This window comes from Xiphophorus couchianus, chromosome 13 (genome assembly GCF_001444195.1).
Source record: "Xiphophorus couchianus chromosome 13, X_couchianus-1.0, whole genome shotgun sequence".
NCBI lineage: Eukaryota > Metazoa > Chordata > Actinopteri > Cyprinodontiformes > Poeciliidae > Xiphophorus > Xiphophorus couchianus.
The window spans coordinates 3551118-3577648 of record NC_040240.1 but is presented as its reverse complement, the minus strand read 5'-3'; the positions used below and the strand labels follow the sequence as shown (position 1 = coordinate 3577648).

The 26531-nt window shown below is 42.4% G+C and overlaps 1 protein-coding gene across 2 annotated transcripts in view; it reads left to right on the top strand.

The window, feature by feature from the left end:
* slc66a2 (solute carrier family 66 member 2) overlaps positions 1-26531 on the top strand; it is a 38680-nt gene that overhangs the window by 5869 nt on the left and 6280 nt on the right. For both annotated transcript variants that reach the window (XM_028036872.1, XM_028036873.1), the window contains one exon: positions 7837-8053. In XM_028036872.1, the coding sequence (XP_027892673.1) occupies positions 7837-8053 (217 nt within the window). The remainder of the gene's footprint in view (positions 1-7836; positions 8054-26531) is intronic.

The window sequence follows — 26531 nt, the reverse complement described above, 5'->3', positions numbered from 1 at the left end:
TGGGATTTACATGTTCTGTTAATGTCTGGATTTCACATGGATTCACAATAGAATTTGATGCAGAAACGCAAACGTAGACTGTAGGCTTTGCTGCATGTTTATCTTGTCATGATCCGCTAGGTGAAAGTGACGCACGTTCTTTCTAAAAACTGTTGTGTTTTTTTGTAAGCTTAACTTCTGACATGCTTTGAACTACACAGAGTTTCAGCGTAATTAGTCTGTGGGACGGGATTCGAAACATTTAGCCTGCCCTGAAAGAAATGCAATGAAATCTATAGATCTATGAGATTAGAGGGAGATTTTGTGAATAAAGTACAGATATGTCTCTACAGTGGCTTAGGAAGTATGTGTACCTCTACCTTTTTCTACATTAAGTCTTTTGCAATTAGCAGAAATCGACAATTTGTTTTATTCTAATGCATAATTGTGAGTTCATTGCAAATTTTCCACAAAAACATTGAGGTTAAGTGACCGCCACCTCCAAGTACGTCATTTATTAATTGGTTAATCCAAAAAAAAAAAAAAAAAAATCAACAGATCGGCCCTACGCTGTATTGATTTTAGCTGAAGCAGAAAGAGCTAAGCTTTTACAAACAACGAAGCGTACACTAATGGAATGTTGTTATTGAATATTTTCTTATTGTACTTAGTTTATTTGCATCTTCTACTATACTTCTGATATTGTATAAAAGTTAGTTTACTACTGGGAAAGCAAAGTCTGATCATGCAGAACATACGTCCCCAAAAACACATAAAATTCATAAAACTGATCTCTAAAGAAGGAAAAGTTTAAGGTTTCATGTGTTGGGCTGTGCCTTTCAAACATTTGATCTGCAGTCTAGCAATTTCTTGTATGTTTGTTTATTATTACCACTATTAATTATTAGATTAAGCATTTTAAAAGATGAAGCTGTTGTGCAGCTTCTGCGCTGTGCTTCCAGATATGAACACTAGATGGCGGTAGGAAACAGTAAATAATTAGATTTCATACCCAGAAAAGTCCCAGCGCTCAGTGAACCCCGGTGTAAAACCAAGCAGATTTTTTATACTCCTTCCGTTGGATTATATATGTATATATATATATATATATATTTTTTTTTTTTTCATGTAAATCAGAAAAAACAGCAGAGTTTTTTCATCTCTGCTGTAATTCACTGCCTTCAGGGCCCTGGTATGGTCCTGCTTTCTTAGTCTGCCTTCACATCAGGGGTAGCGTTGCTTGGCCGGTGGTTTCAGCCATCGATTAGCTTGCTCTGCCGAGCATCATTAGGCCTGCTGGACATCATGTACTTGGAGTACAGCGTTGCGCCTGTCAATTGATCTACTCTCACGCAGAGAAATCAAGCTTTAGAGACCACGAATTGATGGCATGAAGTTCAAAAGGAAGGTCTGCGCTAAACTAGCCAGCTCTGGCTTCCCGCAGTCTTGTTGATGATATAGCCATCTTTGATCTCCAGACCTCACTTGTTTGTTCTCATAACAGTGTCATTGTCACACCGGGCCGCTCCATCTAACAGCTGGACATTTGTACTTTGAGAGAAAAAAACAATCACTAACAATTTGATTTCTTTAGACGGCCAAAAAAACCCATCTTTGTAAGAGATATGACTGACTGAACGACTTTCTCAAGAAAGCCAGCGGTATTTTGGTTTTTAATCTCTCCTCTCTTGAAATGGTCCGACAACGGCTCGGTTCGGTAGGATTTATGTGGAAAACCGCCTGCCGCAGTCCTTTATAAGGAGATTAAAAGATCTGATCGTTCAGCGGTGTCGGAAACGGCAGCGTTGGTGATCAGTCACGTGCAGGTAAAGGGATTTGGGGGGGAAAAGATGAGATGGAATATCTCTTAGGAAAAAAAAAGTTATGAAATTGTCACAGGCAAACTCTCCAATTGTTTGAGTGGTGAAAAGTTAGGACCTTAAGGCAAAAAGTGATTGGATTTGTTTTTTCAGGATCTCCAGCTGTATAAAAAATGAATTAGTGTCAGCGAGCAAACCATAAGGCAAGGCTGCACTGTGGAAACTATAGTGGCTCTACATTGTTTGCCCATGTTGTCCCACTGAGCTGCAACTCAAATATTTCTAAACCTCATTCTTATTGGTTTTTTTTAGGTTGCTGTGATGGATATTATGTTGTTTTTGTGGTTTGGATCACTACGAATCCGTCTGAAGAGAAAATATATTTCATAAAGTCACCTAAAAAGGTGAAAATCATATTTAGATTGATTATATGCTACACAGATTCATATTTTGGCTGTTTATTTCCATTATCGTTAATAAAAATCCAAACTTCAAATTAAACTCAAATTTAAAAATTCTGTATTTATCCCAAAAGGAAATAAAATTAAATATTCAGCTTAAATTCTGATTCTTTGGTAATTGTAAATAAATTTTAAAAATAACAAGCGAATAAATTTTTTATTATAAATACATTAGAAATAATATTCTACCCATCCAAAATCGGGTCGTGGGTCTGACCCTACGTGAACGAATTTTATTTTAGGGCTTGTCTCCGGGATCTCATTTTTTTGGCCATGAAATTAAATCATATTTAAATAGAGCTTTTCATCCGTTTGCTGCTGGATTGCAGCCACAGTTGATTTTCAGTTAAATATTTTTTGTTGCGATCCAGCTGCACTTTTAAGCTGGTTTTATAGTTGAACCGGGCGCAAGAGGGCACGTGCCAAACACGACGTCATTGCCCGGGCGCGTTGGCCTCGGAAGGTGCTCTTGCAGAGCAGGCTCACCTGCACTGCCATTTATATAAACCCTCTATTAGTCTATTGTTATCCCTAACCCTTAATGGAAACTTAATTCGCACCGTACCTCTACTACCTCTACTAGTAAAGCACAGTGTATTTTCATTTAAAAAAAAGTGGGGACTGGGAATAGGTCCATAAATGACCTCGATTTATTGGTAAAAACTGTGAAAGTGGTTCGCAATATGTAGTTTACACAAGTACACACACAAATTAGAGCAAAAATAGTCCCCACTGTGTTTCTATCAACATATAGTATATCGTTCCAGGTGAGTCTAACTTTAACACATGACATCCCAGCTGAGGCCTGTAGAGTCTACAATTTATCTCTCAGGCTTTGGTCTAACTTTTTCCAATTGCCATTGATGAAGTTAACACACCTGTGATGAAGTCTGAGAAGTAGATGTAATCACATTTGCTGAATGATAGTTTTTCTTTCACACTCTGGATTTGGTATTTTTGATTTACCATTTATTTGTTTGGTCTGCCATCAAACCTTTCCTTATTGTGTCCTCACAAGTATGACATAAACCTTCACCGAATCCTATCAAATAAAGATCGAATAAAGATGTAAAGACGCAGCTCTTAGATTTTTACACAGATTCACCATGAAAAACATCAACCTAATGACATCACAGCGGCGCAGGACATGGGGAGACTTTCATTACCTTTAGTCTGGGGAAAAAATGTCTGGGCTCATTTTTTCCCCACATAGTTCTGCTACAGTCACACCAGCCTTAGCCTTAGTGGTCGAGAATAGGTCACCTCACCCTGTAGGTGCAGTTATTCTCTCATTAAAGGGCTGGTGGGGATCTAACCCTTCCACAGACCTGAGGATTATTATACATAGGAGTTGCACTCATTTGAGCTGTTCCAACAGTCTCTCATAATAATCTTCTGGCTCTTACGTTTCCTCTTGAGTGACGGGAAGCCATCATTTCAACCCACCAGAGGCTTGCTGAGAAACAAGTAACTGAAATCCCAAACTTGGACCTAGCTGACACAACTCTCACAGCCGCGTGGGACTTTAAACCTCTGAAGCTGACCGACCGCAGGAAGGCGGTTTACTGTTCCGCTCCATTGTCTTCCCCGAATATGGCAGCCGTAGATGCCGTTACCATGCAGTGCGAGGACGAAAGAAGAGGAGCGTCGATCTGGACACTCTGGTGCACAGCAAGAGAGGGTTTTACGGCAAGGTGAACCACTGTGATAAACATCACTTAGGAGTCAGTGTGAAAGAATGACACACTGTTTTTAGTCAAAAAGCTTTTTAGGTTAGCTTGTGCCCAGTTCCCAAAACTGATATGTTGCTATATAGCCCAAGGATTTCCTGTGTCATCTTCTTTTTTTTTCCACTAGTGTTTTTCAGAATTGTCAGATAAAGTTGCAGCATGAAGGAAAAACATGCTGCACAGTAGCTATGTTCTTTTTATTAGTTATATGTGGGGGAGTACAAAGGAAAGCCCTACAGAGAAAACTTGTGTGGTCTGTAATTAGTTCTCACATAAAGAGGAGCTAGAAATATAATTAAAAAGTTGAGTGAATGATTTCCCAAAAACCTCCAGTGAATGTAATGGGAAAACTTCTTTGATGTGTTCTGCTTAGGTGATGATAAACAATATTCAGTTCATTTTAACAAGATGGGACAAGGTTTTACAAATTACAAACAGTGTTTTACAAAAATCTGTATTCAGTATGAAATATTCTAGTCCATATTTTTTTGGTGTCTAGTTCTTAGATTGTCCTAGTGCCAAAACAGCATTAAAATTCTCCCTTTTTGTGTTTTCACAAATGTAATTAAAGTTCCATTAATCTCATGCTGTTTTTAAAGATGTGTTCTGGGTTTGTAGAACAATCCAGTTCAGGTTTTAGCTATCTTAACACTGTTAGCAGTTTGCTACTCTAAATTGTTCGTATTTTATCTTGTGTGTCTGGTAGCGAAAAATACAATCTGTCTTGTTGGGGAAACAAAAACTGTTGACGCACCTCCTGTTGTACCTAGTTGACTTACTAACATTCCTATTCAAGTCAATGAGCAAGTTAGCAAAGCCAATTGAAGTCAGTGTTTTGACACTTCCTGGCTAAGTAAATATAATACTACACATTCCAATTATGTGGCAGAATATCGCATGGCATACCTCTACTACTTTTTAGCAGAGTTGCTAGCTTTAACTCGCAATTTTATTTTTAATACATCAAGCTAATTTTATGGCTAGTTTGTTGGTGATGTATAAGCTGTTTTTTTTTTACAGTCTGACTCAATTCTTCCACAACTGCTGCTAGCTTACTTGCCAAGAGGCTAGCAAAGCAAAACAATACAAACATCTAAGTGGAGTTTTTTTCCCCCACTGCAGCTGTAAAGTATACATGTCAATTAGGTGCCACAGTATGATTTGACTTGAAGGTCCTAGATGATGTATTATCTTTTGTTAGTAGGATTTTTCAGAATGCCTTTAGCGCCCAGATTGGCTCTAAACACAGCTCAATGATGGCCCCCCACTGTGCTGGACTGTTATCAGGCTGCACCAGCATAGTGGTAAGCTGGCTTACCCTGCCATTCTCTGGCTCTGCCGCAAATATGGCTCCACGACCACGTCAAGCATGTGTACCTGCAGGATAAACAGTGGTTAGCATACATTACACAGCCCACAGAGGAGTTTTGATGGCGTTTTGAACAGTTACTGTCCCCAGTGCCCCCTCGTTCAACTGGCTGTTGTTCTCCGTGTTTGCCTTATGTTGCATATTTCATTTGCTTGTAAGATTTTGCTTTGTGAATAGCATGTGGCAGCTTGACAGGAGGATGCGACCTGGTTTGGATGGCTCCTTGAGATTCATTCGATTAAATTTATGGGATTTGTTTAGCCTGTCTTTCAAAGAGGAACAATATGATTGGCTCAGTTTTTGTAAGTCCACTTTTTCTTCAGCTTATGCATGGCTGCCATGCGTATTCATTTAGAAATGCCACCTGAATGTCAAAATCACTCAGCAATAATTCTTGAAAGAAAAAAGAAAGATTTCCCTCCTCATGTCCTCAAGTCTTATAAACATTTGTTGGGTGGGTTTATTTGATTTTATTAGGATTTGATTGATAGGTTTATTCCGTTGAAGCATTTTATTTTAGTAGATACGCTAAGACAAACAGCAGCTGCTGTTCTGCTGTTTTCATTGTGTTTTTATTGGATGGATGTCCCTGGAGATGTGTACAGCGAGCCTGCATGGCACGCTTTCTGCAGAGGTTTCTTTTACTGCATAAGATAAACTTCATTTCAACTTTTACTAGACTCTTCTTCTCTATTATGTTTGTGGACTAAACAAATTCTTTAAAATACATTCGGTGCAGCAGTGCTCTTTTGCTTACAGCCATCATTTCATTTTTAACGTTAACCTTATTGACTCTTGGTAACGTAAAGCCAGCCTTTACAGTCTTCCGGCATAAGCCGCGTCTGCTTTCCTGTGAAGACGACTCACACAAGAAACGATGAGTCAGATAAGAGACAATGCGCTCCCACAAATGTTTTTACAACATTTAATCTTCCTTAAAACCACTGTAAAACAAACATTGCTGTCCTAAAAGAACGTTAAAGGGAACAACAAAGATTTGCTGCTGTGACTTGTCGTTTGTGTGTTTGTGAGATGGGGGTGGTCTGAGTATAAAAAGAGGTTTGTGGGAGTCATGTGAAAATCCTCAGCTTGGTTGTGAATATTGGGTAGCATTCTAACAGGGAAATTGGAGCATTCATCTGATTAAATGACTTGCTTTTACAACTATTCCTGTGTCAGTGTTAACCTACCACCCTGACAGGTAACACCGCACTTCTGAGTGAGGCTGACTACTAGTTCAACTGCAATACTTTACTGCTATAATTCTTTAAAACCATCAAAATATTTGGAGCACAGATATCTACAATTAATTAATCTCAAATTTTTTGTAACATTAAGAGAATAATGTCTTCTCTAGTGTGACAACTAGTGGCTGCATTTGAGATAGCAGTTGTCTTATTTCAAAAAAAGCTTTTTACCATATTTATTAAAACAGTCGCCATGTTGTGACGGTAAAGTATGCAGTAGATAGATTAGGACCTTCCAGAATGGCTCTTAATAACTTTGGCTGATTCTAAGAGGATAAAAAACAACTAGTACTTTCAAATATAGTTTAAAAACAAATGCAGCTTTTAGCAGTTTACAGTTTTTTCTTTGAATAATTTAGTTGAATTTCCACAACAGGATAACACTACAAGTACCAATAACATTTTGAAAAAAATTGGTTTTCCTTTGCCAATATCAACATCCCATGTAAGAATTCTATCTATCTTGTTTTGCTAACATCTTTTGTTTTTCTGTATATTAAAACCTTAAAATAGAAATAAAATGGTGGTTCTTTAAAAATAACATTTCCTGTAGTAGATCAAACATAAAAAATGTTTATCAAAAGGTCATGTAACACTTGTGGCTCTAAATAGGTTTTATGTATCTGGACTGGGGGCAAATATGGTTCTTTGAATTGTAAAGATTGCAGATCCCTGGTCAAAAGCAACCAATCAGAGCCTGGATGAGCATCTTAGTGCTGTTGATCAACCTTATGTATGCTGCTCAATGTGCTAATGGTGTAAAAGAAAAAAAAAAGTTTATCCACCGTTTTCAGTGGTTATGCTAACTAGCGTTGGCGATTGGCTATGTTGTGATGAACCAGCTGTAGCTTAACAAAGAGCAAGCGGGAGAGGGTGAGCACAAGAGTGATTGACAGCGCTAAAACCCACCTCCTCGATCTGATCGGTTGTTTTTGACTGAATGTTGTATTCCTGCAGTTGGCACTGGGAGAAGGCAAAGGAGCTTGATTTGTATTTCTTTATTTTTTAATTATACTCTCAGGACATAATGATAATTTGAACAAATATGTGAAAAAAAACATTTTTTAAAAATAAAAGTTAAATACTGCAGTTTTAATAAAGAAATAAAACAACGATAGCTAATGGGACAAAGAGTTTTAACCGTAACCTTGCTTAACACGCCATCAATACCAAGTTATCTTTTTTGTTTTGATCTCCCTCTTGACTTTCTGACTGTCTGTATGTGCGTAGACTTTGACTGGACCTACTTCTGGTCCTGGAGTCGCTTCGTGGACTACCTTCATTGCGTGCTGGCCTTCACGCTGCTGGCGGCCTACATCACCTACCTCCTCCTGGACTCGGTGCTGTTCGTGGAGACCCTCGGCTTCCTGGCGGTGTTCACCGAGGCAATGCTGGGAACGCCGCAGCTCTACTGCAACTACCAGAACAAATCCACAGAAGGCATGAGGTAGGCACTCAAAAAAAAAAAAAAAAATCAATACACAACTCAGTTTTGAAATGTAGGATAGGAAATAAAAGCTGTGTGTCGTGGAGAAAAATGGAAAGCATTTCCATGTCACATGGCTTGTTACAGTTCCACAATGCTTTCTTAGAGCAAACAAATCACAATGTAAGTGTTTTTTTCCCTTTTTCTGTTAGACATTTTTTATGATGAGCTGAAACTGTGGACATTTCAGTTTAAAAAGAAGGTATCCTGGAAGAAGAAACGTAGTGTGAGGGATAACCGTCTTCCTGTGGCGATGTAAAGAGCTCGTGAATAAATTTGTGTCAGCGTTTAGTCTGAGGCGTCTGAGATTGTCGGACGCTGATTTCTTGTTCCCGTTTGAAAGATTTACTCCATCAAAATCCCAAAACCCCACACTGGGAAGTCAGAGCACCAAAAGTGAACAGTGAGATTCAAACCTTTGCTTTTTCTTCCCAGGTTTTGGCAGATATTTGTTGTTGTGTGGACTAAATCCTCCTCAGCATTGCTTATAACCAGTTTTTTTGCTAATCCGTGGAGAGATGGAAGTATGGACAGACGAAGGGATGCTTTTTTTTTTCTGCTGGAGGTGTTCTGCTGATCCACAGTTCTTTTTAAAGCATCCCTAAGGTGGTTATTAGATTTCTGTCCGGCAATATGCGGGCAGCTTTTGTAGGATAGAAATTTTTATGGTGGAGGTCATCAGCCAAACTTGTTTAAACAAACGCTCAAACGTCTTTCTCGATTCTCTAATTCAAAGTATTTTAAACTTTGGGACAAAATGATCAAAACAGGCAAAAAAAATAAACTTAAATTATAAAAAAATACCTGTTAAATGATAAACCAAACTTGTATTGTTTTAATTTAAGAAATAATGCAGTATATGTATATGCTTCACTGCCTGTTTGACACCTCAAAAAACAAACACACCTCTGACTTCACCACTGCTTCTGTACTTCGATTAAAAACCCCACAATTCATCACGATCACTGTCACATGACCAACCTCTTAAACATCAAGCCACATCACACATACAAATATGCTTGGATGTGCTTGATGTAGCTTCAAAATGAGCTGAGGATCAAAAACAAGTGATTACTAGTGATTACTCTGTCTAGTAATCTAGTGATTACTAGACAGAGGAATGCAGACATTTTTGCTGCTTCCATGCCTTTATCTCCCGTAAACTGTAAGAGGAGAGAATAATGAGGTCTAAGATACATTGCTACCCCAACAGCTGAGTATCATCAGCCTAGCAATGAAATTACGTCCCATAGCTGCTTATAAAGGTGCCATATATAAATGAAAAAGAAGCAGTACCAGAACTGATCCTTGGGACACTCCACAGGAGACAACATGGGTCAGTGATCTGGTATGTCCAATGGAGACAAGTTCACATCTGATCATCAGGTATGACTGGAACCCAATAGGGAAGTGACACTTTTGAATTTTTGGAGAGGGCTGAATTTTCTCCTACTTACTTGTTTTGCCCTATTAAATTGTGCCAAATTGCAACTAATCATTTTTTTTACTTTAACTATAAATAACCCCATTGACTTCAAAAAAAACATATCCATCCATCCATCCATCTTCTTCCGCTTATCCGAGGTCGGGTCGCGGGGGTAGCAGCTTCAGAAGGGAGGCCCAGACTTCCCTCTCCCCAGCCACTTCTTCCAGCTCCTCCGGGGGAATCCCGAGGCGTTCCCAGGCCAGCCGAGAGACATAGTCCCTCCAGCGTGTCCTGGGTCTTCCCCGGGGCCTCCTCCCGGTGGGACGTGCCCGGAACACCTCACCAGGGAGGCGTCCAGGAGGCATCCTGACCAGATGCCCAAGCCACCTCAACTGGCTCCTCTCGATGTGAAGGAGCAGCGGCTCTACTCTGAGTCCCTCCCGGATGACTGAGCTTCTCACCCTATCTCTAAGGGAGAGCCCAGCCACCCTACGGAGAAAACCCATTTCGGCCGCTTGTATCCGCGATCTCGTTCTTTCGGTCATGACCCAAAGCTCATGACCATAGATGAGGGTGGGAACGTAGATCGACCGGTAAATCGAGAGCTTCGCTTTTTGGCTCAGCTCTCTCTTCACCACGACGGACCGGTACAGCGCCCGCTTGACAGCAGACGCTGCGCCAATCCGCCTGTCGATCTCCCGCTCCCTTCTTCCCCCATTCGTGAACAAGATCCCGAGATACTTAAACTCCTCCACTTGGGGCAGGACACCCCCCCTGACCCGGAGAAGGCACTCTACCCTTTTCCGGCTCAAGACCATGGCCTCGGATTTGGAGGCACTGATCCCCATCCCGGCCGCTTCACACTCGGCTGCGAACCGATCCAGCGAGAGCTGCAGATCACGATCTGATGAAGCCAAAAGGACCACATCGTCTGCGAAAAGCAGAGATGAGATCCTGAGGCCACCAAATCGGATCCCCTCAACACCTTGGCTGCGCCTAGAAATTCTGTCCATGAAAGTGATGAACAGAATCGGTGACAAAGGGCAGCCCTGGCGGAGTCCAACTCTCACCGGAAACGAGCCCGACTTACTGCCGGCAATGCGGACCAGACTCTGACACCGGTCATACAGGGACCTGACAGCCCGTATCAAAGGGCCCGGTACCCCATACTCCCGGAGAACCCCCCACAGGGCTCCCCGAGGGACACGGTCGAACGCCTTCTCCAAGTCCACAAAACACATGTAGACTGGTTGGACGAACTCCCATGCACCCTCCAGGACCCTGCTGAGGGTGTAGAGCTGGTCCAGTGTTCCACGACCAGGACGAAAACCACACTGCTCTTCCTGAATCCGAGGTTCGACTATCCGACGGACCCTCCTCTCCAGGACCCCTGAATAGACCTTGCCAGGGAGGCTTAAGAGTGTGACCCCTCTATAATTGGAGCACACCCTCCGGTCCCCCTTTTTGAACAGGGGGACCACCACCCCAGTCTGCCAATCCAGGGGAACTGCCCCCGATGTCCATGCGATATTGCAGAGTCGCGTCAACCAACACAACCCTACAACATCCAGAGCCTTAAGGAACTCCGGGCGGATCTCATCCACCCCCGGGGCCTTGCCACCGAGGAGCTTTTTAACCACCTCGGCAACCTCGCCCCCAGAGATTGGAGAGCCCAACCCAGAGTCCCCAGGCTCCGCTTCCTCAGTGGAAGGCATGTTGGTGGGATTGAGGAGGTCTTCGAAGTACTCTGCCCACCGGCCCACAACGTCCCGAGTAGAGGTCAGCAGCACACCATCCCCACTATAAACAGTGTTGGTGCTGCACCGCTTCCCCCCCCTGAGACGCCGGATGGTGGACCAGAATCGCCTCGAAGCCGTGCGGAAGTCTTTCTCCATGGCCTCTCCAAACTCCTCCCACACCCGAGTTTTTGCCTCAGCAACCGCCCGAGCCGCATGCCGCTTCGCCCGCCGGTACCCATCAGCTGCTTCCGGAGTCCCACAGGCCAAAAAGGCTCGATAGGACTCCTTCTTCAGCCTGACGGCATCCCTCACCGAAGGTGTCCACCAACGGGTTCGAGGGTTGCCGCCGCGACAGGCACCGACAACCTTGCGGCCACAGCTCCGATCGGCCGCCTCGACAATGGAGGCACGGAACACGGTCCACTCAGACTCCATGTCCCCCACCTCCCCCGGGACGTGTTCGAAGTTTTGCCGGAGATGGGAGTTAAAGCTCCGTCTCACAGGGGATTCCGCCAGACGTTCCCAGCAGACCCTCACAACACGTTTGGGCCTGCCAGGTCTGACCGGCTTTCGCCCCCGCCACCGGAGCCAACTCACCACCAGGTAGTGGTCAGTGGACAGCTCCGCACCTCTCTTCACCCGAGTGTCCAAGACATACGGCCGCAGATCCGATGAAACGATGACAAAGTCGATCATCGAACTGCGGCCTAGGGTGTCCTGGTGCCAAGTGCACATATGGACACCCTTATGCTTGAACATGGTGTTCGTTATGGACAATCCATGGTGAGCACAGAAGTCCAGCAACAGAACACCGCTCGAGTTCAGGTCGGGTGGGCCGTTCCTCCCAACCACGCCCCTCCAGGTCTCACTGTCGTTGCCCACGTGAGCGTTGAAGTCCCCCAGCAGAACAAGGGAGTCCCCAGGAGGAGCACTCTCCAGTACCCCCTCTAAGGACTCCAAAAAGGGTGGGTAATCTGAACTGTCGTTCGGCCCGTAAGCACAAACGACAGTCAGAACCCGTCCCCCCACCCGTAGGCGGAGGGATCCTACCCTCTCGTTCACCGGGGTAAACCCCAACGTACAGGCGCCGAGATGGGGAGCAACAAGTATGCCCACTCCTGCCCGACGTCTCTCTCCCTGGGCAACTCCAGAGTGGAAGTATGTCCAGCCCCTCTCAAGGAGACTGGTTCCAGAACCAGAGCCATGCGTCGAGGTGAGACCGACTATTTCTAGCCGGAACCTCTCGACCTCACGCACTAGCTCCGGCTCCTTCCCCACCAGAGAGGTGACATTCCACGTCCCAAGAGCCAGTTTCTGCAACTGAGGATCGGACCGCCAGGGTCCCCTCCCTTGGCCGCCACCCATCACACAGTGCACCCGACCCCTTTGGCCCCTCCCACGGGTGGTGGGCCCATGGGAGGGGGGGCCCATGTTTCCTCTTCGGGCTGAGCCCGGCCGGGCTCCATGGGTAAAAGCCCGGCCACCAGACGCTCGCCATCGTGCCCCCCCTCCAGGCCTGGCTCCAGAGTGGGGCCCCGGTGACCCGCGTCCGGGCGAGGGAACACCAAGTCCAAGGTTTTCCTTCATCATTGGGGTCTTCGGGCTGCACTTTGTCTGGTCCCTCACCTAGGACCTGTCTGCCTTGGGTGACCCTACCAGGGGCATGAAGCCCCAGACAGCATAGCTCCTAGGATCATTGGGGCACTCAAACCCCTCCACCACAATAAGGTGGCAGCCCATGGAGGAGAAAAAACATATCAAGTATGGTATTTATTATTTTTCTTAGCATCAAGTTTGAATTTTTAGCATTGTGACAACCCTGGTAGAAAACAATTAGCGATGATCACAGGTCTTGATTTCTTGACAGGCATGGGACAGAAGACTATATGACTGTCATTGGGTCTTTCTTCCAATGTTCAGAGTTGCAGGCCAATCTGAGGCACAACTAAACAACATCAGCTCTGTCTGTGATTACTGATGAAGTCATCCGGTTGATGAGAAAATGTTTTATTTATGAATGTAACTTCCAGTACCGGCAGCTCTTTGGGGTTTTGTGCTGTCACTCCCACTGAGCAGTGCCTTGCTAATGAGTATATTGTCTTTCAATTGATCATTAACTCCGACGCGTGTTTTTGAGCTTAGTGGAGCCTGGTGATCTAGAAGTAAGACAGGGAACCCTTACGGTTTGGCAGGCTTTTGTAAATTGGACCTCTTAATGGTATTCCCTAAGACTAATGCTTCATTTAGGCTTCTTAAGTTTCAGGCTGTAATTAGCTGCTTTGATGTACCGTTGATTTTATTTATTATTTTTTAAAAGCATGTGGGTATATTTGTACAATCTACAGTAATGACTCCTGGAGACGTTTGAAACTTTGAATGTGGCGCACTTTCAAATCATCGGTGAAAACTCATTATAATTATCGGATTCAAAGACTATTATTAAACCCAATCTGATTTAAATGTTGAATTTAAATCAGATTGAAATTGACTTGATCAAAGAGACGATGTTTGAACTTCCCTATGAGCTCACGGTCCTAATGAAAAGCTTTCTTTTTTTTTTTTGCTCTACATGAATGCCTCGCGCCCTTTTCCCGCCTCTCTGCTGGTTGGCTTTCAGGATCAGACGGATTACTGGGCTCCAGCAGGGCTGCCTGTCCACTTAATGGGCCACGACGGCTCCCACGCTGGGCCTATCCATGCTCTCTCTGTCCTTAGCCTGATTTTTCGTCTTCGTCTTGCATCTACAGCGCCCAGCAAAGCCCTCTGAAATCTGCTCGTCCTTGGTTTCTCAAACTCCAAAAACTGTAGCTGTTATATACAATCTGAAATGAAAATATTAGTCTCTTAGCTCATCTATAGCACACAGTGTAGTCGCAGCCCAGGCCTGGCAGGCCTAGATCTGGGTGTCGGTGGCACCGTAATAGTGTTCTAAAAACATGTTCTGCGACTTGCCCTGAGAAACTGAAAACTATTCCTGCAGACATGAATTTGTTGATGTTCCGCTAATTAAAAAAAAAAAAAACTACACACACACAATATATTGCAATTACGGTGTTTCCATTAAGTAAGAAATACAGTTAAAATCATGTCAATAAGTCATTAAGAAACATTCCACGCCATGATCTGCCTACCACTTCCTGTTGTTGTCTTTGTTGCCGGTAGTAACATCCGGTTGTTCATCACTTGAGTCGTGTGATTGCTTTGAAAATCTAAGTGCATGCAACATTTTTCTTCTCATACTTTCTTAGTTACAAAATTGACTTTGTAATGTTTTTTTTAATCTTTTCTTTTTTTAAATAAACGTGTCACAATTTAATATTTCAATCAATGGTTAAGCCTTCCAGCCATGAAAAGCCCATCTAAAAAAAAAAAAAAACATCAATGAGATTATCCAAACCTCACACAAAACCTCAAACATTACTTAGACCTTTTTTATATCGAACAAATGGTTGAAATGAAAGCAATCAAACAAAACAAATAATCTCTCTGGTGCATTGGTACTTTAAAGCCATTGTTGTGTTGAAAGGGTAAACATACAATCATTTGTACAATTCATCATTTCAACTGTTTATGTAAAAGTTATATTGATTTGAGAAGTCTTTTTATGTTTATTGTTTTTATTAAAGTAGGATTTAGTAAAGGGGAAATAATATGCAGAATGTTTCTGAATTGTGGCGTCACACTGACCGAATCCAGACAACTTTATGAGCCAAAAAGAAGCCAATGTTAGCGATTCATTCTGATTTTATAAGGTCAATATTTTTAATGATTTGTTCAGCAAGGAGGTAAAGTCAGGAGAAAGGTGAATAGAGACTTAAAGGACTGACATTATCAAAGTATGTAAAAAGAGTGTGTGGTCGTCCTTCAATTAGCCAGAGAGGTGACTGACTATTTGGGACAAAAATTGTCATTTAAAAATCAAGACTGCTGTTCAGAAAGAGCAGGAGTTTCTTAAAGAGACGGTGGCCCAATTTCAAGGCGTTAAATTATGAAGTGAAATTTCTTTTTTGGTCATATTTGATATATATACAGCATTTTTATAACAACTATATTTACATGGATACTTGATTATAAATGCCACTGTGTGCCTGGAAAATACATAATTCTGCCTCTTTAACTAGGATATGTCAGCATGCATATATGAAAGTAGCTTTAAGATTTAAAGAGACTTCAAGGTTTCCCCCAGAAAATTTGCTAAGCCCAGTGGTTGGGTGCTAGGGCAGTCATTCATTGTGTTTTTGATTGACAGTAAATTTTAAAATATCACTTGATGATGCATTATTGAAAGACTGGAGGATTAATACCTGAACACCAACTATAAAGTCTTAAAAAATGCAAACATTTTGAAAAGACTTAAATAATTAAGCAACACTTAGTCTGGTGGGGGCACTGGTGGCCCGCCAGGCTTATAGCACACTGGGGGAAATTCTGGACTTAAACGTTTTCAATCAGAAAACTTCCTTTGGAAATTACTTGAAAGGCAGGTTGTGATTTATCGGTTTCAAATCTCCAATGTTTTTAGCATTTCTATTTTTTTTTTAAATAGGATAATATTAACTCTTTAAGCATTAATGCATTATTACTGTCGTTGTTATGTTCTGCATGGCCCAATTCAAGACAACTTAAAACGATCCTGTGAAAGCCGCCCAGCTAGAGGCCTGAAGTTGAGTGCTTGTTATGCTCTGTTCCCTGCTGTTCTCTCCTTCCAGCCATCAGCTGCTGCAGCCGCACAAGGCGTACTGCAGGACACTGTCATTTCCACTTCTGTTTGTTGTTTGTGTGCGCGCAACCTGTTGAGTCTGACAGGCTGTTGCTAGGTTACTTTACCTCGCCATTATGTTCCAAGCGTCTGAGAAAGAATGTGAAAAAACCTACAAAGCGAGGATGTTTTTACCTTCCTATTACATATCCTTTTTATTATTTAAAGGTTAGAGCGTAGTTGGGAGTTAAGACTAGGCTTGTTTTGCGTTCCAACTACAATGAAGGTAGATTAGTTCAAAGCAAGAGGTGAGTTCCAAAGAAATAATAAGCAGGTTCAGTTTTTGAGCAAAAGTGCAGATGGATTTGTGCAGAAGCAAAACAGAAATGTGAGGAAAACGAAACAAAAATGACGAGATTAAATAATTTTTCTCTTCGCTGTCCATATGCAGGAAATGAATGATATAAGTAAGTTTCAACATGTCACTTTCTTAATAAAAACAGATGGACAGTTCTAAAAATAAGATTGGTTTCACATCCAAGTACCGGACAATCACCCATAATTAAGAAAATTGGGGCCGGTTTACCCCTGAAATAAATCGTTCCTAAGTCATAACTGCAAGATCAGACCGTTGTCATGGTTTAATCTGTGGAATGAGAGATTGTTTTGGGTCAACTTGTTGTAATGACAAAGGCATTTTAGAAATGTGACACACGAGTGTGCATATGCAAGCAAATGTCAGATTTGGGAGGTTTGATGTCGCTACCCTGGAGAGACATTTCACGTGTTCATCATCGTTCCAGTGTTTGTATCTTTTTGGAAGCTTTTCCACTTTCCCGGTGGCAGGGAATGAAGTCCAGGGAGGACAGGAGTAAGAATGACTTATGCTGGACGTCGGCAGTGTGTACACGCTCTGGTGCTTTGCCATAACACCTTGTCAGACAGTCAACAAGCAGAGCCGTTTTTAATCATGAAATATGAGTTTGTTTCAGGTGGGAGGGTGATGGGCCCTGCTCTGTCCCTGGAGCTTGGCGCCGGAGGCATTTGGTATTTATCTGAAATTAATTCACAAGCCACAGGTTCTCTGTTCTTCTCAATGGTGCCGTTTGACAAAGGTGACTTCTCTGTTACTGTAACGGGTCCTTAGAGGTTTGCAGTGATGCCACTCATGCATTGTGTATGTGGGGACAGAATCAATACTCTGGTAACCCCCAGGGTTGTTATCCCAGTCTCCTTTCATTGTTTGGATGGTTCTGTTTGTCTCGGTTCAGTCTCCTGCTGAATAAGACTGAGATAGACTTCAACTACAGTCTGGATCTTTCTACCTGTGCAGTCTGTGCTTAGTTGCTATATGTTTCTAATTTGGTCATTGCTGGCCTTTCTTCTCAGCTAAAGCTAACTTTCAACTGATAGCAGTTTGACATGGATATACAATTGAAACATACTGTATGTCTTGTTAGCTGGCAGAATGCATGGAATGTTTGCTGAGTTCACTGAATAACCTCAACTTCTCACTATGATAATGGTGCAGAACGCATCTAAGCAGAACAGTGTTTAGCTAGTTAGTTAGTCTCTACATATTTGTTAAAACTGTCACAGTGTCGTGGGGCGTGCTGTGGTGGCGTAGGGGATAGCGCGATCCATGTTTGGAGGCCTTGAGTCCTCGACGCGGCCTTCGCGGGTTCGATTCCCAGCAACATTTGCCGCATGAAAAAAAAAAAAAAAACTTGTCGTGACAGTATGTTATGAGACAGATGATCTATGAAAACGTGGATCTCCTCCAACTCCACCCCGAGTTGCTATTGCCGTCTGGAGAAATGCACCGACCAGAATCAACCAATCAGAGCCAGGAGGAGGTTCTTAGCGCTGTCAATCAACCTCATGTACCTTCTGCTAAATGTACTAATGATTGAGAAACAACTCACTATTTATCTGTAGTCATGCTAAGTACTCAACAGGATCTGCTAGCTGCAGTGTAGCAGGGGGGAGTGGAGTGGAGTGGGGATGAGCAACGCCACAGGAGATTGTGACTGACAGCACTAAGACCTCTGAGCTCTGATTGGTTGTTACATAATGCAGTTAGAGCTGCATTATTTAACATTTCTGACCTTTTTTTTTTTTTTTTACATATTGTTAACATTATCATTATGTTGTGACAGTATAACATAAGACTGATAATTAGCGCATACATGAGGGTGATTGACAGCGCTAGGACCCGCCTCCTGGCTCTGATTGGTTGTTTTTGACCAGGTGCATTTCTTTATGGTAATAGAAGCTCAAGGAGATAAAAAAAATTTCATAGATTTTCTGTCTCCTAATATAATATTGCTACAAGGAAGTAATTTTAACAAATGAGAAAAAAAAATATTTGCGTAAAAGTTACATCCTGCAGCTTTAATCAGTTTTTAATGCATGAACTACTCTCCCTATGCCTGGCTCTTTATCCCTTGTTACTCAATTAAAATAAATCCTTTCTGACCAAGTTGGAGAACTTAATGATCATACATTATTCAACAAAGTAAAATACAATATAAGAGCTCAGTGGTGCCACTCAGCTTCTTTGTAACATGCTCCTTTGCTTACAGCAATTAGAAAAATCTTAATTAGCAATTAATTTTGAGTTCCCTAATAAGTTCCCTTAAGGCCGCACCCAAACACCGGCTTTTTTTGTCATGAGGGATGAGCAGCATTCAGGAGTTGTCACCAGTCTCTTGAAGCTCAGGAGTGCACATAAAGCCAAAGCGAGACTATCTGAGCCAGCGCTCCAGTAAATATTTGTGAAGGCTGATGTTTTATGGGCGACATTAGGTCAGGTGGAGGGTTGTTTGTATGGCTTTGCTGGGATGTGGTCATGTTTTCAAGCTGCTGCTATAATTACCTGGTCCCGACACACCGAGATGGGCCATAAATAAAACACGACCAACACTGGCACACGAACGCAACACAGAGAGCCTGCCGGGACGTCCAGTGAGCCAGCCGCAGCCTTATAAGGACCACGGTGTTGAGCCGCATCCCAGGTTTACCAGATAACAGAGCCAGAGCCTTATTTAGGCCCGCAGGCTGCTCTCCTCCACACACAGCAATGTGCTGCAATAGATGTGAATTGACTGGCATTGCTGTCGGCCAGTAGCTCCCACTCCCTGCTTTCCAACCAAATGACCCGGTCTGCGGCGAAGCCCTGCAGTTCTGCGTGGAGAAACTCTTCAGATCATCTGTCCAACCCATCATTCCTCCATCTGTTCTGATCACTCATGGCTCTGACGGATGAAAGGGAAAGTTGCTTCTGTTCCTTCGGGGGTGAAAGTCCAGCTGGGCGAAGCAACAACAAAGTCCAAAGTCATTTGCGAGGGAAGGTTTCGGGCTGTTGTGTGGCGTGCAGTTCTTCCTCTAAACGAAGAAAACACAGCCATGTGATAACAAGTCGCAGCTGTGATTGTTTCATATTTCAGAACAAAAATTTATCTCATAACTCGCCTAAATTATTAAAGATTGGCGACGAATATTCCGGTCTCTTTTTTTTTCTAGCGGCCTGTTCCCTGTTTAATATGCACAAGAAAAGTTCCAGCTTCAATGTGTTCGAACTGTTGCTGCTGTTAAAGCTACAGAGGACTAGCATGAAAGGATGTCACTTAAACTATACAACTGGAAATGGGATTCGTCAGCAATTTGCTACTTCTTCAGCCAACATATTTTGCTTACAGGGTCAGTATGATGTATTTTCCTGGTATATAGTGCCATTTTATCAAATAATCAAGTAACTTGAAATTGGGCCTGTGCCTCTTTAAGAAACCCCTGCTCTTTCTGAAACTCCGACTTCTGGAAGTCAACCCAACATGGCTCCTCTATTAACCCTTTCACAACGTTTTTACCAGCGTTACACTGAGAAGTAGCTCGTATAGTGATCTCTGCAGATGTTCACTTTCACCAATTTTTGCTAGTTGTTCCTGGCTAGTCTGAAGGAGCTGAGTGGGGAAATTATGGGGGAGGGCTGTTCTGTGAAACTGCAGCTCCGACAACACTCAGTCCCATGCAGGCGTTTTGCACAGCTGAATGGTTGCCATGGAGATTAAAGGATTTCTCTAACATGCATGAAAGAATCAAAGTAACACTCCAGGTGTGTTTTTGATGAGGGAATAACATTATAACATGATGTAAAGTTCAAAAAAGCCGATTTTACGTTATACTGCCCCTTTAAAAAGCTACCCGACACCCTCCACTAAAAGTCCTAGCACTCTCTCTGTTAATACTAGTATTTTACGCATCAAAAAATTTTAAAAATCTAATCCCAAGTACAAAAGTAATTTACTTTAATTGGTAATGCAGAAAACATGTAATACCATTGATTGAGATGGCAACAAAAAGTAACTATAGAAGTCTTTGGTTTTACAGTGGGTGGTGTTGAGCCACCCAGCAACGACAACACACCACTCACAAAACATTTCACTCACCAGATGTCAGACGGGAAACTGCGCAAAACCTCTCGAGACCAAACAGACATGGCCGACGAGGAAGAAGAAACGATGATGGTTTGTGGAAAAGAGAAAAAAAACAAAAACACCAGCGTCCACCGAACGTCCCGGTGCACCGTGCACGCTGTATTTCTGTCTCCTCGCTTTCCGACTGGCTAAACGTCACATTCAACGGGCTGCGTTCTCGTTTGTTTTTCGGAAAGACCACACACACTGCGATTTTGGGCCAAGACAACTCACCAAATATTAGATCTGACCAGTCCTGATGTGCTTCTGAGAAGACTATATCACTCCTAGCACACCACACACAGAAGATCTCATAAGATTATCTTTAGAGCCACCACAATAATCGGAGGGAGAAGGGAAAATCGTTTCAAAAATCTACATAAATATCTTGATGTGTGAATTAGACATAAGTCGGCCTCTGAGCATAATCCAGAACATAATGTGGCAAATAAGTAGCCAGACATGAATTGATCAAATGCCAAACCAAACAGCAGGTACACAACGCCATAACTGAGAGAGCAGGCGCTAGGGAGCAGTGGGTGGGGGGATGTAGGTGCTGTTTCCACGGAGCTAACAAGCTCCATACCGAGAGACGGGAGCATGAGGGAGGTATCTTAGGTAGGCAGAGGGAAAGAAGAAAAAGCAAGCAGGAATGAAGAGGCGGGTTGAATGGATGGAAGGGAAGGGAGACATGCTGTGGAGAGTAGGCTCATGATGAAAGGCCAGGCAAAAAAAATAAAACAACTCCAGGATAGATTGCCAGTGGGAAAAGAGTTGGAGAGAAATGAGTGAGTCTGAAGAAAGTGGCAAGATTGGCAGAGGCAGACGGTTGGGGTTACAGTCAGTCCAACTGTGAGGAGAGACGCTAGATTACTTCTTATCCCTCCTCCGGATATGCTAAGAAGCTTATAGGAAGGCATGGAATTTCCTGACACAAAGCTTACCTTTTTTATTATTATTATCATCAGCGGTGGTTGGGATCAGAACTTCCCTCCTGACTTATTTATTTCAGGGCTTTCTGTTAGACAATTAAAGGAAATCAGGGCAACACAGAAATTTTTGTGACTTTGTGTACAATTTGATCAAAGGTTTTGACCTTACTACAGGATTTAATGTTCATCTGCAACATTCAGAAAACAGCTGAAGAAAAAACCCCTGCTGTCTGACCACATGAGTTTTCACAGGACTTTCAAGGCCAACGTACTAAATTTTGTATAAAATGGACCAAACGGCAGCGGTGTGAATGCATCCCAAAATTGATCATCTAGGGTGGATTCACGCCAGCCCTGTTTAGTCTGCTTTAATCAAGCTAGTTTATTTGTCTAGAACAGTGGTGGGGAATCCCAGTGCTCGTGGTCTGGTGTCCTGCATCTCTTAGATGTCTCCCTGATCCAGTACACTTCAACCAAATAGGTGAATCACCGAATAAGTAAAGTCAAGTTCTCCAAAGTCCTGCTATTGACCTCACTATTTGAGTCAGGTGTGTTGAAGTAGAGACACAACTAAAAGTTGCAGAACGCCTCTCGAGGCCTGTAGTTGTCCAACCCTGGTCTAGAAAGTGCTGTTCATTTTGGGATGTGTGAACGCGTAATCGAACTCTGATCCGGACCAAAAAAGTCAAACTCTGTTCTGCCTACAAACCACAAACCCACCAGATTTGACTGACTTTCTGGAAATGTGAATCACAAAGGTCTACCAATACATTAAGTTTGCGGGACAAGAAAATACACAATATTGGGTTCAAAATAAAGTTACGGGACGGCATTTTAGAAAGGTGTTTGCAAAACTTTGTCAGGTAATCATAAAATAATCCATTCCAGGTTCTTCTAAAACAAGAAACAAAACTGTGAAATGGATCTTTATTGCAGCTCAAAATGAAACTGTAAAACAAATGCGAACAAGATGCCTCTAACAGTCTCTAAGACTGAAAACAGGGTAACTCGGGAACTTCTTCCTTTTTGTACAGCATTATCTGAGCCCAGCAGGATCTATTGACGTTTCCTTTGGATTTGGTCAACATAATCTCCATTTATCCGCCTGATGGTTCTTTAAGTAAGTTTCCGCAGGTTGGAAAGCGACAGGAGCTTAGGAATTGTGGAGTCAGGTAATTGTTTAAACCTTTAATCGGTGCTGGTACTGAGAGGGGATCTGTCAGGCTCTTTCTGATTCAACTCAGTAGGGGACACTGATTGAGCGACCACGCTGTGCGCTCACTCCGCAGTAATCACCCGCCGCAATTTGTAACCTCAAGAAAGTGAGAGATGCTACAAGCAGGTAAGAGAGGAGACAAACGACACAATCAGCTGCCGGGAGGTGCTGAGCTGGAGGGCCGATATCGAGGCTAAATTAGGTTTCTAATCACTGGACACGAGTTTTAGCCGAGAGTATACGTCAAGTTGTGGTTTAATCACAGCTCTCTCTGCCGGGCTACCCAGGGTCTCCGGAGACTCAGGAGTCTGAGGCAGATATCTTTGGATCTGAGCAAATAAAGCTGGATCACGGGGGGATAAACCAAGCCATTAAATTCCCACTCTGTGACACAAAAAGTGTCCCAGCAAAGCTCATTCAAATAGCGGTGACCAAGCAAAGCGACAGGGCCCGGGCGAAGAGCTTTGAAACGCCTCAGCGTGAGTTCGTATTGTCGCAGGCAGGTTGCTTTAGGAAACACATCTGAGGACCGCAGACAATGATGACTTAGTCCTGCCTTTGTCAGCATGCAGCCATGACTCAAACTGAAGTGTCTTTTCAAAGCACTTTAGACAAACAGCGGAACACAAGTGAGTTCAGCAGAACTTTCAGATTGCTTCTGCAATATCTAGAGCTCACTTCCACAGAAGGTCCATTAAATGTGTCCTTCTGTCGGCACATTATGGTGAAATTTAGATCAAATGTCCAAAATACTTTGTTCAAATACAATAGCATTGCAGCACCAGAGCTCTTATGTACTCTGTCTTCAAAGCTACTGTCTTTAAAGAGAATTATAAGTGACTGTATTCACCAAATCCTCAGTGACCAGTTTATCTCTCAAGTCCTACAGTCATGTTCAAACATGTTTTGTTTTACAAAACTAGATATTGCAGTACTTTTGTAGTTTCTGCGATACATAAGAGAACCACTAAAACAGGGCATGCTGAAGAATAAAAATGTAATGTCACAGTTGCTGGTTGCTGTTTATACTGTTATTGACACCAGCTTTTTTACTCTTTTTCACTGGCTCCATTTCTCTCTCCGCATCAATAGACCCTGTTGTTGCGCAACACCCTCCCCCCTCCTTTCTGTCTCTACTCTCTCACTCTCGTACTTCCTCTTCTGAGAGGGGAGATGTGCTACCAGCTCTCCGTCTAACGGGTACGTTGAGTTTCCTAAATCTGCTGGGATTTACCCTGTCCAGAACTGAAGTAAACTCTGTTTAAGCTGGTTTCGAGAAACGATTCGCCTGGTTATCTGACGGCCTACATCCAGGTGTCCCACCCTTCTTCCCCCTGTGAATTAGCCAGACTGAGCAGCCTACAGCCAACTAGTTTCACAGAGCACACCTGTTAACGGTCGCTCGTTCTCTATTTTACAACTTGCATTTGTTATTGAACCAGGTAGGTTTTAGTAACTCGGGCGAGTCCCAAGGATGATGTTTTAAATATGGGCTACCAGCAACCTAAAAACATTTTCCACTTTTTCCTCTCCAGAATCAAACATCATAGCTATTTTACAACCATCAAAGAACTTTAAGGTGGCTCATTAACTGAATGTCCACAGCATCTTTTAGATTTTCTTTATGCTAAATATTTTATTAGTAAGGCATTTTTGCAAGGGTCAGTACAGCTTAATTCAGTAGCAGAAATAATCAAATAAGTAAAATCAATCATCTAGTCTATCTTTCCCTACTGCTGATACTGAGAACTAAAAAAGGGAACCTTTGAGAGAGACGGACGGAGTTTGGCGTCTCGAACCCCAGACCTGGCACGACGACGAAGAAGGTGCGGCAGCAGGAGGAGGACGCCGATCGATGAAGGCCAGGATCTCCGCAGGTCTGATGAGCCTCCTCTCCGCATGGATGCTGAGGTCACACAGGACTTGGTGCTGGCAGGAAAAAAGGCACCAGTTCTTCTTCCTTGTCTTTGTCTTCATCTTTGTCTTTGGGGTCAGAACCCAGCCGATGAGAGAAGTGCGATTCGAAGCCACAGATTGTGGGGCTGACGGGTTGGTCTCCATGTGCAGGACAGTCTCCGGCTCCGTGGCCCCGGCTCTTCTTCAGCTGCAGAGTTCTTTGTCCATCTCGATCTTGGCTCGAAGCTGCCCGGAGGATCCAACGAACGGTTCCTCTTTTGCACCCACCTTTTATAGGGTTTATCTGTCTGCTTAGACAGATGATCTCATATCCGTCACTGTCTTAAGAGACATCATGTCATGATGTCTGTGCTAATGTCTCAGGGTTGCTCAACCTCCTATGTCCCTTGCCTGCACAACCTTTCACCTACTCTCTACCTCCAACATATCAGTGATGTTTAATTGCAGTTACACCTTTTTACACCATTTCAAGTTTAATGTCAAAATCACATTTATATCACATTTATTTTCTTTAGCTTCTCTGATTTAGCATTCATTTATAATTTTATAACCATAACTTATATCACATTTATTTTCTTCAGCTTCTCTGATCTATCATTCATTTATGATTTTATAACCATAACTTATTAGTTACTCTTATTATGATCTTAATGTGAGTTATTACAGATGTTTTTCTGAAAAGAAACCAAGAATAATACATGATTCTAATTATTTACTACTAAAGTTACAGTTACTTGTTTTTCTTGTAAGTGTTCCCACAAATATAAGTGTAAGTATTATTACAAGTAAACCAATATTCATATAAGTATTTTACTTTGAATCTTATCCAATTACTGATAATGTTTAGATTTCATTCTTTAAAACTTTACCTTTAAACTAAGGAATAGTCTCAGCTATTTTTATAAATCTGCAGGCTGGAAACTTCCTCTTTTTCCAGGAAACCTGCTTTTCTTGTTTCATGAATCTCTCTGACTGACTATGATTTCTTATGATTAGATAGAAAAAAGTAGAATTAAAGCAAAGTTTGCATGAGACAAAAACAACACACACAACCAGATTTATTTTATTGACACTTAAGTCTACTGTTGGGCCTTGATGTCACTTGAGTGATTCATTTTAAAGATAACTTTATTTATTATTACTGTTAAACTAACTTTATTGACACTTAAGTCTACTGTTAGGCCCTGATGTCACTTGAGTGATTCATTTTAAAGATAACTTTATTTATTATTACTGTTAAACTAAAATCTCCAGCATGGGGAAGTGGGATGAGCTCGGATTTTCTTGACAACCCCATTGCATTTCTGATGGGGAATACTGTAGTAGACGTTTGCATGAACTCTGTCCCACCAAATTACACAACTGTTCTGTTCTTCTGTAACAGTAAAAGTTTGTATTTTGCCTATAAACATGACCTCCAGTTGCGTACATGGCTGTTAGTGTTTACTGAAAGCTCCTTTATGAGTTTTATAGTCACAAATGTGCCACAGGATGTGGAGCTAATAGCCAACCAGAGCTCTGAGTATTACAATCATTATTTCAATTTCCTATCGTTTTTACTCTGCTCCAATTGCTATTTCCTTCATGGCTGAACTAATAACTTTCCTCTGACCACCCATTTTCACTGTGATAAGCATTCATTCTCTGTTGCTAAATTGAATTTGGACAAAACGAATCGAACACCGTAGAAAAACCTGAACAGGAAAATGAACTCAGCTAGGGTTTCATTAAAAAGAAAAATGGGAAAAAATATATTTTGCGGGTGAAATTAAAACTGTTTTACCAAACATTTTTGTTCTCAAGTCAAAAGCAAATATTTGCAAGTGAACTACTTGCTGAATAATTTTATATTACACAATGCATGGTTAAAAAATGTTCATAGTTTATAGTTGTAAACTGTGCATGATTATGAAGTGGAAGGAAGAACATTTTAGCTAGTGAGAGTTTCTGCTTTAATAATAAATTTTTTCACCTCCGCGTCTAAGTTCTTTCACATTTTAGAACAGGACGTTAAGAGGGAAGCAACGTTTAGCAC